This window comes from Aulonocara stuartgranti (assembly GCF_965226115.1).
Source record: "Aulonocara stuartgranti genome assembly, chromosome: 13".
Taxonomy (NCBI): domain Eukaryota; kingdom Metazoa; phylum Chordata; class Actinopteri; order Cichliformes; family Cichlidae; genus Aulonocara; species Aulonocara stuartgranti.
Window position 1 is genome coordinate 5,278,910 of NC_138949.1, and position 15,120 is coordinate 5,294,029.

The 15,120-nt window shown below is 40.1% G+C and overlaps 1 protein-coding gene across 3 annotated transcripts; it reads left to right on the forward strand.

The window, feature by feature from the left end:
* The first annotated feature begins 1,398 nt into the window (after window positions 1-1,398).
* Window positions 1,399-14,249, forward strand: LOC309720897 (cationic amino acid transporter 2-like). Of its 3 annotated transcripts, none has more exons than XM_082558128.1 (12): window positions 1,399-1,578; window positions 1,708-2,072; window positions 2,487-2,642; window positions 2,745-2,910; window positions 4,121-4,251; window positions 5,557-5,779; window positions 6,746-6,882; window positions 8,901-9,003; window positions 12,505-12,629; window positions 12,829-12,995; window positions 13,395-13,503; window positions 13,652-14,249. In XM_082558128.1, exons 1-12 carry the CDS (start codon window positions 1,568-1,570, stop codon window positions 13,771-13,773), a joined length of 1,815 nt encoding a protein of 604 aa, XP_082414254.1. In that variant the 5' UTR covers window positions 1,399-1,567; the 3' UTR covers window positions 13,774-14,249. The 3 variants fall into 3 exon arrangements, with proteins under 3 accessions (XP_082414254.1, XP_082414255.1, XP_082414256.1); XM_082558129.1 differs by having other exon boundaries at window positions 13,395-13,532; window positions 13,652-13,672; XM_082558130.1 differs by lacking the exon at window positions 4,121-4,251 and having other exon boundaries at window positions 5,693-5,779.
* Window positions 14,250-15,120: the final 871 nt, after the last annotated feature.

The following is a 15,120-nucleotide window of genomic DNA, read 5'->3' on the forward strand; positions in this document are numbered from 1 at the left end:
ACTGGCTAGAGACTGGCCACACTTTATACATTAGTTTTAATTTAAAGGTCATAAATAGCTCTTTCTCATTACATATGACCATTTAACATATGTACATGTATATTTTGGTGATCTCTTTCTCAGTATGTTTTTCTTCTTATGTTAGTTTGGAAATAAGCTAAGATTAAACCAGTTAATGTTAGGCTCTAGTGTCCTAAAAAAAAAAAAAAAAAAAATCACACTTTTCCCCTGATAAACAATTTGATTGCATTCTCACATCGTATGGGAGTTCATTTACGACTAACAGCCAGTTCAAAGAAAGTTTCACCTACATGGGCAAACAGCAGTGATTATCAACAGAAAAGTTCAGTATATAATAACAACTGACCTCAGTATTGCTGCTAGTGGACAGAAGTGAGCGTCACTGACTCATATCAGACTCCTTCTTTACAGTTTTACTAAATGTGGACACCAGCTAAGCTAAACGGCTGACTGACAACAAAGATGTATTCTGCTTGAACCATGTCACAGCATCCACTTATTAATTAGTGAGAAGAACTTAACATATGATTAATGATAGAAATCACAGTTTTTGTGTTTTTCTTTCCCCAATCTGATGCTGACCCTTAATGGACCTTAAATTAATGGCCTCGTGGTAGCAGTGCTCTAAGTCTGAAAACAAATGTTTTACTAGATTAATATCACAGTGACATTGTGACACTGTAGCTAGTTATAGATTTAGGCCATGGCTTTTATGCTCAAGGTGGATTTAAGGCTGCTGATGATACCATTTATGAATCATCTGATTTAAAGGGGAAAAAAACCCAATGACAACAATGAAAGTATTTGCATCTTGAAATGGATCCAGCACAATTTGTTGCAGGACTGCTGAAAGAATCTTGTACAGTCTTAGTTTTTTGTCTAAAGTTTCTGGATCCTGGAAAAAGTTGGAGCTGGAGAAGTGGAAATGTCAACATGATTTCCAAGAGCTGATGGATTACCAGAAGCAAAAAACTTTGGGGGATTTATGTGGCTAACCTGTTTATATGGGCTCAGGAAAACATGGCTCCAACTCCGCTCAGGCTTGGACACTGTGATTTTGCCAGCAGCTTGAAAATCAGAGATAAATTCTGATGGAATAGTTCAATGCTGGAAATTAAAAACCATCTGGCATGTCATATAACCCTGTGAGACATATTGAAGTGAAGGCCAAGAGGTATTTGGTTAGCTGCCACATCTGGGGCTTTCTGTTATGTGTCTGTTCACTACAAACAATTCCCAGTTTCTGGAAACAGCATTATCTACACTCTACTGTGAAATAGAAACAGTATTAAATTCATATTTCTATCTGTGCAAGGCATATTAAAGTGTTTCCATCACATGCAGCATATATACCTCATACTGTTGACAATTCATTGATAGAAGCAGTGAGACAGGAGGCCTGAACATCCTCATGCTGATTAGCTGAATTGATGTCAGGTGTGCCGCTGCAGCAGTCTGCAGGGCTGTTAGCTGGAAAGAGAAGAGATTTTTTTTCTTCTCCCCTCTTCTAGTCCACACAGCAGAAACAGATCTAAGCACCTGTGAAATGAGTAGCAGGTAATGTTTGTTTTGGCCTTTTCATTATAACTTCAAGCCAGAAAAAGTCAGGCACAGAGAGGCCACATAATACTTGAATCCTTGACTGGTGTTGGTTGTTTTGTTAAATCACAGTACTACTGATTTCAGAATACGTTCTGTGTTAGCGTTCATCCGTTCCCTGGCCCGTAAGAAGCCTTTGGAGCCAGCAGGTGAGCAGTCCAACTTCTGCCGATGCTTGACCAGCCTGGATCTGATTGGCCTGGGTGTTGGCGGCACGCTTGGAGCAGGGGTTTACGTGCTCTCAGGGGAGGTGGCGAGGGAAGTGGCTGGTCCTAGTATCGTCATCTCTTTCCTGGTTGCTACAGTGGCTTCAGTCTTTGCAGGATTGTGCTACGCTGAGCTTGGTGCTCGTGTGCCAAAGATGGGCTCGGCCTACCTTTACAGCTATGTGACTATAGGAGAAGTGTGGGCATTTGTGACTGGCTGGAATCTGCTGCTGTCCTATCTCATTGGTAAGTGGAATTCAGGGGGCACTATACATCTTTACCATGTATTTGACAAAATACATAAATGCAGTATGCCAAGTGATGTAGTTGTGCATCAAATCCAGTTTTTGCAGTAGTTTATGGTAGAAAGTGTGAAAAAACAGACAAATGTTAAAGCTGACACTGCCTGAACTTATTTATTTTTATTTGATTCTATTTGTAGGGAGTTTGATCATATTTAATATAAAAAATTTGATATTTACTTCTTTACACAAGATGACCCTTAGTCTCAAATGTTTTGTAAAAGCTGATTTTATTCAGTTTTATTTGTATAGTGTCAAATCACAACAGTCACATTGAGGCCTTTTATATTGGTAAAGACCCTACAATAACAATTAATGGAGTTATCTTCCATGCCTTGTTTTTTGAACTTCTCCTTAGAAACATCTAGTATAGCCAAAGCCTGGACTGGAGCATTTGATGACCTGATACACAATGTTATGGCTAAGCATCTAGGGGAACACACACCAATGGACTCACCTGGCTTGGCTGAATACCCAGACTTCTTTGCTGCTGCGCTGATTATGTTGCTTGCTGGTGACATTTGCAATTTTGACATGAAGTATTATTTGTATCATAGATGGAAAAACATTCTTAAAGGTAAAGTACATCTGTTTATATCTTTCCCTCTGTTTTCAGGGGTGCTTGCATATGGTCTGAAGGAGTCTGCAATTGTGAATACTGTTTTTACAGCAGTAAATGTGACTGTGTTGATTTTTATCATCACTTCTGGCTTTATAAAAGGAGATCTCAAAAACTGGCACATCAGTAAAAAGACAGTTCTAAATGCAACTTGGGAAATTATGTAAGTTTTATTTATGCTAATTTTCATTCACATTCTGATAGATTTTTTTTTTCGTGTACTGCAAAAGTCAGTTTTAGGTTTCAGTTTATATTTGAAAATTTTTACTATGCTGGACACAGTACTGTGAAAAAGTATTTACCCCCTTAGTGGTTTCATGTTTGTCACACCAGCATGTTTCAGATCATCAAACAAATTTTGATATTAGAGAAAGATAACAGGGACAATATGTACTACAATCAAGTTTTTACAATAACCGGTGATCTGTCTTGATCTGTGGAAGAATTTCAGCCGACTTTCCTTTGCAGAACTTAATTCAGCCTTCACACAGGGTTTCCAAGCATGAACTGCCTGATTTAATGTCATGCCACACATTTTGTAACTTCTATCTTGTTAGTCCACAGAATATTTTTTTCAAAACTCTTGGAACTCTTGCTAGACTAATTACTACACACTTTTCTCATAGGCTTAGTTAGATGGTTAGCATTTTTCCCTTAAAATAAAATATTTGTTCAATATTAAATTTGTTTGATAGTTTAGGCTTGCCAATTCTTCCTTGTTTCTCAAGTTCTCCAGTTTCCTCTATTGTGTATTTATTTTTGGCATACTGGAGTTTAACATTGGCTCTGGTTCATTCCTTGCATGCCCTTTGCACACTTGGATGATTCATAGGTTGGTGTTAAGTGATCAACAAAACTCTGAAGATAGTCAGGTACGAGGAATAGACAGGAATTATTGAAAAAGCAACCAGTGTCCAAAGAAAAACTTTGAAAGACCTTCAAGAAGACAGGAGAACTATTTCTTTAAACAAAAACAAGATGCCCAGTCTTACTTTGGGAGCAAAGTATAAAGAAATGAGGGGTAATGGAGATCTAAAGAGCTTAGTAAGAAGAGGTAGCTTGAATGGGGTAATGGAGACTTTTACACAGTACTGTATATTCATAGCTGCCTGCCACCACGTGAGAATGCTTATCCCAAATGGTGAGGAGACTTGATCTAAATAGACAATCCGATTTATTTCATTCACAACTTTTTTTCCCCCTCTTTGTGCTCTTTATAGTTTCATGGTATATTTAAGATTTCTCAAATTGCTCAGTCATATGTATAACTTTTATACAAGCAGAAAACCAATTTGTCTGATAGTATGTACATCATTAATGTGGATATTTCCATTGTGATATCATGTCATGAAACTACTGTTGCTTTTGTGCAGGAAACTTGAGCCGAATGAAACTGTTGACTTTGGTGTTGGCGGCTTTTTCCCCTTTGGTTTTGATGGAACTTTGGCCGGGGCAGCAACCTGTTTCTATGCTTTCTTTGGATTTGACTGCATTGTTGCTACTGGTACTCTTGAGTAGGATTAACTTTGTTACCTTTCATCTGGCCACAAACATTTTGCCCTGTGAGGTTGTTTATTATATTCCAGTCTGTAATGCACTATGTGGACAAAAGTACCGGGTCACATCTCTTAATTATTCAGTTTAGTTTGTGAAATTTCTTCCATCCAGGATATTCCACATTCAAATGTAAGTGGCATTGCAAAGTACAACCACAGTAACTTAGCTACAAATTGGCAGGAAATTTCTGAGTAAATTCTGAGTATGCCTATTCTTCTACCTGGTGGATTTTCAGAAAACATCAGGATATATGTTGTTGAAGCAAAGGAAAGGAAACAGCCTTTAAGTTCTGAAATAAATGCTTTCCAAGAGAAAACTATGTTGTGTTGGGAAAATTCACTGTGAGCAGAAGCAACTTCTGGACTACAGAATACTCAATTTGCATGTTTGTAGAGTTAATAATAGTGATGTGGTTGCAGTGTGACGACACCCTACTTTTTACTCTATGAGCTGTTTTAAAATGGTTCCCTATGGGAGACAAACGGGGAGAAAGCTGTGCTTTGATGATATTTGTGAGATGATCGTAAATCCTATCTCAATGAGAATAGCACTGGATGAAATAGAACTACGATAGAGAGATGGTTATCAAAACATAGCTATCGTGTGTGTGTGTGTGTGTGTGTGTGTGTGTGTGTGTGTGTACACATGTATATTGAAAAAAATAAATAAATACAAATCCCTAGCAAAAGTTTAAGACCACTTGAAAGATGGCAAAAAATCGTATTTTGCATGGTTGGATCTTAACAAGCTTCCAAGTAGAGCTTCAACATGCAACAAGAATAATACAATTATAATAAAAATCACTCCACACACTTTGCTATCTGGAAATCTCGTGGACAAATCTAGTTTTGATGACTGCCAGGAGAATGTTGCCTCCATTGTACTAACTCTTAAGCTTTGGAGGTTGGATAAAGCTATAAGACTGTCTGTGTTTGGCCCAGGCGCTTAGTTCCAGGGAAGGGAAGTCTTTGTGGGAACAGTTTGGAAAAGGCCCTTCTCTGTTGCGGCGCCGTTTTAGGAGACCAACTCTATATTAATGCCTGTAGGCCTAGAATAGGATGTCATAAATTTCCTGTAGGTGTAATGTGCAAGTGACTCAGTACTTTTGTCAGTATAGTGTTTGTGCTTTTGTTGCAAAATAATCTGTTGGTCTGTTTATTTGATTGTTTTGGCTCATCTGTGTGTAGATCATTTCATTATTAGATTGTTTGCTGAATCAGGAAGTGTACGTCTAATTCATCTGCTTTTCTAGGAGAGGAGGTGCAGAACCCACAGAAAGCCATACCTCTTGGGATTGTGGTATCCCTGCTTATTTGCTTCGTGGCTTTTTTTGGCGTGTCGGCTTCCCTGACACTTATGATGCCCTACTATCTGCTTGACGCTCACAGTCCATTACCTGTGGCCTTTGAGTACATTGGCTGGGAGCCTGCAAAGTATGCTGTTGCTGTAGGATCCCTTTGTGCACTGTCAACAAGGTAATGATTTGTACACCTGTAAAACACTGAGTCAGTTCCAATTGCTAAATTCATTTACACAATTGTTAAAACTGCATGCTTAAATTTACTTTAGTGCTACAGAAATCTTTTCTTTCTTTTTGTTAAATTGTCGTGCACAATTGCCTGATTTACCTGAAGAAAAAAAAAAGGTTCTTTGCCCCTCACTGGCATCAGGGGGTGTTGAAATTTGACCATTTTTCTAAAAGCAGCAAGGGCAATCTGTGATGATGTAGCCTGTAATGACTTCAAAGCAGTGGAATACTTGACCCCATTTGCTCAGGCTGACTAGTACTAATCATGATTAATATATTGCCTTGTAAGCTATACAGAGATTTGGTGTAGTATATATCGTATGTGAAACTAAATACATAGTATGCCAAGTTCCACACACACACATGATAAATAGAGCTAAGTAATGGACTGTTTAAATACTAGAATTTAAATCACAGAAACTGGAGAAGTTGTCGAACGAGATGCATGTTAATTCATTCACATGCACAAATGCCACAACTACCTGCGAAGTCAATTTCAATGACTGGAGTTACCAGAGGAATAGCAGACTGCTTAAGGCTGCAGCTCCATGAACATAATCTAATAAGCCATTATTTGGCTTATTAGTTGTCAAAAATGAAAATAATTCAACCTCAGTACAACATGATGATGGAAAATATCCAGAGTCCAGTACTAACCATCTTATAGGCAACAAAGTAAAAAGAATGATAGAAAGAAGCTCTCCTTATTGTCAGAAATCATAGTTCAGCTCTTGTTATAAGTGGCTTTGCTTGTCTATCCTGTATGTGTTTGTGCTACCAAAGCCAAATAAACGGCATATAAAACTACATCTCATTCTTTGTTGTAGTTATGGCTCATCTGTGAAGTCTGTGATGTGCAACTTGCTGTACCTGTAATTTCACGTTTAAAATGCAGTTGATACGTCATTCACAGTTTGCTGGGAGTGATGTTGCCAATGCCACGGGTGCTGTATGCCATGGCCAGAGACGGCCTGCTCTTCAAGCCACTCAGCTACATGAGTTCCAGGCAAAGTCCTGTCTTGGCTACATTGTCCTCAGGAGCTGTGGCTGGTAAGGCAGCTCTTTTTAACCCCTAGCAAATAGGTTATTAACCAATTTCAACTTTTTTGGTGTTCACAAAATCAAAAACAGGTGCAGCAGAGGGGCAACAATATGTCAACACCCAAAACTGGAATTATTTTGTAGGTGGAGGCTACTGACATAAGCATTCAAATGGTTCCAACCAGTAAATCTAACATAGTGTCTTGATGCATGCTCAATTGTCCAGGTAAATAAATCTCCCACTGAAAACGTTACGTCCAGATGGACAGAATCAAACTTTTGGGACTAACATAGATTTTCTGTTACCTTCTCACTTTTTCTGAATTTGTAAAGCTGCTTTACACCCTCTTCTGCTTTATTCGTTTGAGGCTTTATCTTATTTAATGTTGTAGTTGTCATTGATGCCTCTAGTTCTGCACACAGGGTCTTTCTGTTGCTCCTTGACAAAATGTCAAAGCAAATTAGTGTCTAAACATTTTTTTTTTTTTTTTTTTTTGCCTGTCCCGTTTGGCTCTTTTGCCATCAGAATTGTTGTCTAAAGGCAAAGAAAGATGCCCAACGGATTTACTTTACCAAGTTGACCATCCCAGCCTTGCCGTAATGGTCCATTTGATTCACCTTTTATTGTTTATTTTATTTTCACTTACTGAATACGGGACAGACTTGACTGGAGGAAAGAAGGGGAGAAAGAAAGAGGGAAAGAGAAACAGCTGAGAAGAGGGACGGGGGAGAAGGGCAAAAAACAAAAACCAACAGAATGGGCAGCTAAAAAAAAATGCATATATCAATCACCTGGAGTTGGCCGTCCGACTGGGGTCTGGAATGTGGGGCCTCCCTGCTGCTGCGGAGTCGGGGCGGTCTGCCTCCCCCCACCGCAGGGAAAAGGGTAACACCACCTGGGTCTGGGTGCAGTTCCCCCCTCCAGGGGCAAGGGTACCTAGACCCGGTTCGTAGAGTACGCTTGGGGAGTGTGATCGTGTGTACAGCGTCTCTTTATGTCTGTCTCCACGTTGGTTGAGTGTGGAGTAAGTGCATATGAGAGCATGAGGGTGGGGATGGATGTTTGTGTCTGTGTGTGCCTGTATGTCTGTGTCTATATGTCAGGTTGGGTATCAGACGCCACCTCTCTGGGGACATCTCAGGCCCTCCAAGGTTTGGAGGCCTATCTCCCCCCACCACCACTTCCCCTGCCAGTGGCGGACTCCCTCAGACATCGGTGTGTTGGTGGTTCTTTGTGTCCGGGGATGGGCGTCCAGGTACACACCTGCTCACTCCTTGGCGGCCGCTTATCGGGGCCTGGAGCCTGGGGCTCGCTTGGGCCCCTTCGGAGGTGGGGTGCCCCCGGCCTCTCGGCCTGGGGCTCGGTCACTCAGGCACAGCTGGGGGCCGGCGGAGCTCACGGGCACGTCACTGCAACTCCCCCTGGCTTCTGCTCCGCGGCTGCTGAGTGAGCCCTCATCTGGGACTCTCCTCAGCTCTTTCTGGGACAGTGGCGCGGCTGCCCCTCTGTTGGTCTTCCATGGTCTCTTGTGTTCTGGGGGCCTCTGGATGTCTGGAGTTTTGATCTCCTCCATACCTGCTTCATGCCCTGGAGGACGGGGCTGTGCCCCCCCCCCCCCCCCCCCCCCCACACACACACACACACACACACCCACACACACCCTCTAGCAGATCATTACATGAAGGAACCTTTTAAAAAAACAAGCGCGTCCATGCTCACAGGTGTACACATGGGTGATCACACCCACAAACTACACCCTTTTTGGCTCCTACCTCAAAGCACACTGTGTTCTGTTGATCTTATGTGCTGCACAATAATCTTTAATATTTAGTATTTACTGTCATATTCCCATATATCATTGTGATGCTGTTTATTCTATTACTCTTGTTCTCTTCTGCTTGTTTTCTTTTTTCTTTCTCAGCAGGTGATCCAGGTGATTGATATATGTGTCTAAACATTTTTGATAAGTGTTAAATTGTAGACTTTTGTGTCATCTGTAGTTGGGTGTGTGTTGCTCTTTTTGCAGCTTTCATGGTCCTTTTATTTGACCTCAAGGCACTGGTGGACATGAGCTCTATTGGGACCATTTTTGCATACACTCTTGTTGCAGTATGCCTTCTTATATTAAGGTTAGTACTCAGCCTAACAAATTAACATATGCTACTGTTCACTAAAAAACAATATATTCTTGTAAAAAAACCAAAACAAACTAGCCAGTAGAATAAAGATTGCAAATCAATTTGTACATGCATAGTGCTTTTATCCCCAGGTTAACTGAAAAATCTAAATTGCCCATAGGTGTGACTGAGAGTGCGAATGGTTGTCTGTCCCTGTGTGTTGGCCCTGCGACAGACTGGCGACCTGTCCAGGGTGTACCCCGCCTCTCGCCCTATGACAGCTGGGATAGGTTCCAGCATCCCCCGTGACCCTGAAAAGGATAAGCGGAAGCAAATGGGTGAATGGATGGATAGTGCTTTTATGCTTCGAGCACCCAAAGCCCATCCTGTCCAATATCTTTAGAATGGATCAACTACTGTTTTGACTTATCGTCTTGAGTTTAGTTAATAGATGATGTATCCTACATCACTGGAAGAACATTTACAGCATTTATACAATGCAAACTTTAAACTTGGTGCAAAATAGCATTGGGACAAAATGCTAAGTACATATATACAAATTAATTTATGTGAGCTCACAAACTTTAGGCAGAACTTCATGGTACTAATGATTTGCAAATCTAATACACCTTTATTTTAATCACATTAAAACACAGATAACCTATAAAATGTATACACTGATATTTAATGGTTTATGGTATTTTATTCATCCCAATCATTTGATTATATATGCATGTTGTACAATCATTCTATCCTGAAGAGAGAGCCGTTGAAAGTAACTGATATATAACCCCAGATTAACAAGATACACTCATGAGTAGGGATGGGTATCGTTTAGGTTTTATCCGATACCGGTGCCAAATCGGTACTTTTGAAACTGTGCCGGTGCTTAAACGGTGCTCAAACCGGTGCTTAAAGAATGGAGAACACAAAATTGGTCCAAAAACCTCATGTTCAGCTGTTTTTTGTTTTTTTTTGTTTTTTTTGTAAAAAGATAACAATGTTAGCCTTTTCTGCAGCTATGGGGCATATATGGTATCACTCTTGGCTGGAAGCAGTGCTTAAACAATGGAAAAAAAAAAAACACAAACTTTGTCCAAAAACCTCTCATGTTTAACTGTTTTCCACTTTTTCTTTGGTCATTTTAGCCTTTTTTGGCCAGGGTGAAGGGAGTATCTGCCATCAAACAAGACAGCCGCATGTAACTACGATGATGTTTGCTAGTTCACCTTAAATGCATTAATGTAATGACGTGGTTAGCCTACTCAACGTAAATTACACACGAACAACATGAAGCTACTCACGCAGAGAAGAACAGCTGCTGCCATCAAATACGGCGCATTTCTCGGCTTTTAAAAAAAACGCTATGCGTCGCCAGGTGTTTCATCAGATTCGAGGTGTTACCTCCTTTGCACAGTATCACAGTATCACTTTTTTTTTTTGCGTCCCGTTTGGATCTTTAGCCATCAGAATTGTTGTCTTAAGGCCAAGAAAGATGCCAAGCGGATTTATTTTACCAAGTGGATCATCATGGCCTTGCCATATTGGTCCATTTGATTGACCTTTATTATAATTATGAATTTATTTTATTTTCAGTTGCTACAAACGGGACAGACATGACTGGGGGATAGGACAGGGAGAAAGAATGAAAGAAAGAGAGGGAGAGAAAGAAAACCAAAGGGGAGAAGAGACGGTGAGAAGGGGGGGGGAAGAAAGAGGAAAAAAAAAAAGAAAAACAAACAAAACACCTGGGTCACCTGTATGGAGGAAAAAACAGAAGAGAAAGCAAACAACAAAGAGCAACATAATAAAAAAAAAAGGCACCATCTGATAGGTTTGTAGCTTGAACCCATCCGCTGGAACGTTGAAGACAATATAATTACACTGCTAAGCAAGACACAAATAGGCAAAGTTCTTCATGTTACTCGTGCATGGGAGAGACCGGACAGAGTGCCGTTCCTTCACTTGACCCCAGTTGCTCTCGTCCGTTCTCCCGTACCACTGTTCTTTTATTGAGGTTACATGAATATGCATAAGTTCATTAACATATGATGTCTACATACACACAAAGAGTACGTGTGTGTGTGTGTGTGTGTGTGTGTGTGTGTGTGTGGACTGCTGATCAAAGGGTCAAACATCCTTGGTCAGGAAGAGGGTAGCCTCCCCCTAGATGGTTCATCCTAGATAACACGGTGAGGAAGTCCTGCAGTTCATCTAAACAAAGAGCACTTAGACTAGAACAGACGCAACTACGTTAATCCTACCATAAAACAATAAGACACGGTATGACCTCTCATGCTCCCAAAGTGCTGTCTAATACACACAAAGTTTGCAGACTATCAAGGATCAAAACCTCTACCAATCTACAACTAATTACAAAACTCTAAGCATATATAAGTAAATATTTCTAAGCATAAATGACAATCAACAATACAAATCTAACACCATCACAATAAACTAGCTAGCAGTAGATATCAGTAGATACTAGATAATAAACGATATTGTGCAGCATGCAAGATAGACAGCGCACAATGTGCTTTGAGGCAGCAGCCAAGAAAGGTGTCTGTGAACACCCGTGTGTACACCTGTGTGGATCAGCATGCTTGTATTCCAAAGGTTTCTCCATGTAACGATCTGCTAGGGAGTGTGGGGAGCCATAGCCCCGTCCTCCAGGGTATGAAGCAGGTATGGAGGAGATCCAGGCCCCAGATCACAGTATCAGCTTAAAGCATTTGTTGCAGGCTGCTGAGTTTGCATATTTTGCTGTGAAGTAAAGCCAGACTTTTGAACACTTCACCTTGGGCATTTTTAATCTGTAGCTCTGCTCTAAAAGAACATACGTACCTGGACCCGCCTACTATCCTCGGAAACTTAGAAGGCTAGAATCTAAAGTGTATCACAGCTCAGGGGGAAAAAAAGCACCAAAATAAAGCACCGAAATGTGCGCTGCTTTTCGGTCTGGTTACTACAGTTTATGTCAGAACCGGTGCCATCATGGCACCGGACACCGGTACCCATCCCTACTCATGAGTGTATGTACAGCTTTTTTTTTTTTTTTTTTTTTGAGCACGACACATGCTTTTCAGCAAGATGTTGTTTTTTTTTTTTTAAATCAAGATGATGCTTAACTGCAGCTATTGCAACAACACAGATTCATAGTACTAGTGTGCTGAAATGCCCACCATGCAGTCAACTTTGACATTAAAAATACAAGAAGAATGTGACCATGTTCCTCTTCCAAAAGTCAAGCAACTGTTATCTATAATTCCCAGGTGTTTTCCCAAATGCTCTGTTTACAACTGTGTACCGTTGTAAACAGGGCATTGTCCCGAATCTTGAGGTGTTGCTGCTATCAAATTCAAAATAAGCCTTTTTTTTTTTTTTTTTTTTTCATGAAAAGGTAAAATGTCTGTTTTAAACATTTGGCATGTGTATGTTCTACTGCAAATGACTTGGTCAAACAAGAGTTCCAGATTAGATGTAAGCCTGACTGTTTTTGTTTGTTTGTTTCAGGTACAAAGATAATGCTGGTTTTGTCCTCAGACTGGAGCCATTCTCAATAAGGGATGTGCTCAGGCCTCCATTTCGAGCTACCCACCGCACCTCTAAAAATGTCACCATTCTCACCATCATTATCTGTGAGTCATCCTTTATCACCCCGCCACACACACCCCACCTGATTTGCTGAGGCTCCTGACAGCTGCTTCACTTTGATACTTTGTATCTTGAGCAGATACTGCTAACACTATTCATTAAAAATAATTTTTGCTATTAAGAATGCAGAAATGAAACAAAATCCTAGTATTATGTTTTCTGACAGCTCCGACCTCTCCCCAGTGTTCCTGGTAATCGTTTTAACCGTGCTCCTGTCTGAGGCCTTGTACTCACTCAGCAGACGGGAACTATGGAGCGTGCTCCTCGTCTCTGTCCTCGTGCTGACATTGGTCCTTGCCGTTGTTATCATCTGGAGGCAGCCACAGAGCAGGACTAAAGCTTCTTTCATGGTAAAGCAGATGGTGTTGGGCGCTTGGTTCCAAATGTAGGATTTCATGCTTCTTGAAAGTCTGCTTCTATTGATTTTCATTGAATACAGCTTATTTGGGGGTCAGTTGCTGGGCCTCACTAAGGGTCTGTTGCAGGGCACAGAAAGTTTATAGCAAATAAATGTACGGCATGTTTACTAAAGGGAGGGCAACCAGTGGGCAAATGCTGGCTGACATTTTTTTTCTTCTTCTTGTTAAACTCCAAAAAGAAGGAATAGTAAGGAGAGTACTGGTACTGTCTGTCCCTGCTTGAAAAAGAAAACACTTGGCCTTTTTACTTAGGAAAAACAATGAAAAAGTGTAACTTCTAAAGTCAAAATGACATGCATAAATCAGTCATGGGTTCATATCCTTCTGCAGGTTCCCTGTGTACCTGTAATTCCAGTTTTAAGTGTCTTCATTAATACCTACTTGATGGTTCAACTGGAAGGAGAAACCTGGGTCAGCTATGCTGTTTGGATGGCAATTGGTAAGAGCGTGCATTTTCAGCCATTTCAGGTAACTAGGATTGCTATCAAATGCTTTTATTCTTCCAGGTTTGCATCATTGTAGAGAGCATATAGATGTATTAAGGAATAAAGACAGTAAGTTCATGGCATGCTATCCCCTTTTCTCAGGTCTGATCGTATACTTTGGCTATGGAGTTCGTCATAGTGTCCAGAAACAAAGACTCCAAGAAGCTCATGATCAGCTTAGTAGCAATAACATAAGCAGTAATGTTGTGGATTGTGCTGCTTGATGCTGTGTTCCACAGCATATTTAAGATGATCGAGAAATCACCTTAAAATCCTATTTTGGAATTTTACCCTGACTAACATAAAGCTGGTATGTGTCCTTTGATGCATAATGTTTAGCTAACAACTGCCTGAACTAAATATTACCATGGCAACAAATGTTGCAGTTCTATGTTTTGGTTTGATCAGTCAATCTGTGTTATGCAATCTTGGCTATTGTTGTTTAATGTTAGTATTTCTGAGTTAATATTTCACTTTTTAAATATTGATGTATGTTTCTGAAGTTGGGGGGGGGGGAGTAAATTTGTTTAAAAAAATAAAAATAAAAAAGTAAACTAAATGTACCTAAATAAACTTGGTTCAAGTGAAGAAATTATGGTTTCCCGTTAGGTTATACTTAATTACTATTAATCTGTATTTTTATTTTGTCACTGTGGGAGTGCAGAAGAACCTGAAACACTTCATTTCCTCAGCACTTGGTACCATAATGGCTGATTAAAATAAAGTACACCTTACCTTTTATTTACACTGGCAGTAATTGTATTGAGGGTGTGGGGGGGGGGGAATATCAAAAATGCTCTCAAGACGTTCTGCAAGGTTTTTCTTTGAGCCAAATTAAAATGACGACGTGTTCTGTGCACTCACGGTGCTAGACTAATCAAATTTCGAGTGGAAAACTTTGGGACACCTTGAATACTCCAAAGACCAAACTGCTTTTCATTCATTCATGACATAATTTTCTTCACTATTCATTCCACCAGTGTGTGAATGAATAGTGGAATTGTACAGCGCTTTTCAAAGCGCTGTACAATTTATTATTATTATTATTATTATTATTATTATTATTATATTCCCTCTCTCTCTCATTTGTAGCTCTTAGTTATTACAAATACTTAATTGAAGTTGGTGGCAGTGGTGGCACAACCAGTTATTAGTTATGACCCATATTAGTGTAGCCTGAGACTGAGCAATCTATGAGGCCCTTTTATTATGCACACATATCGTCCCTTCATACACAAACGTCATGAAGTCACATGAATGTGGTCAAAAGTGTGCAGCTGATGGCAGGTCTATGGTATTCAGAAAAAGTCAGATTTATACATGTGAAGTTCTTCATGACGTTCTTCAGTTTTCTTACAAAGAATCTGTAAATGGCTTTAGAGCCACACATTCCTTCTTATACTGCTCTATAGCTGTTTATTGAGGTGAAACATTGGTGGTATGTTCGTGACTAACCGTGAATCACTTTTATTGCACTGTTCACGATTTTTATTTTTATTTTTTAAAACAAACAAAACATTTAAACCTACCGGGTAAAGAGTTGATTTGTGTTACCAGGTTGGGAGATGGTC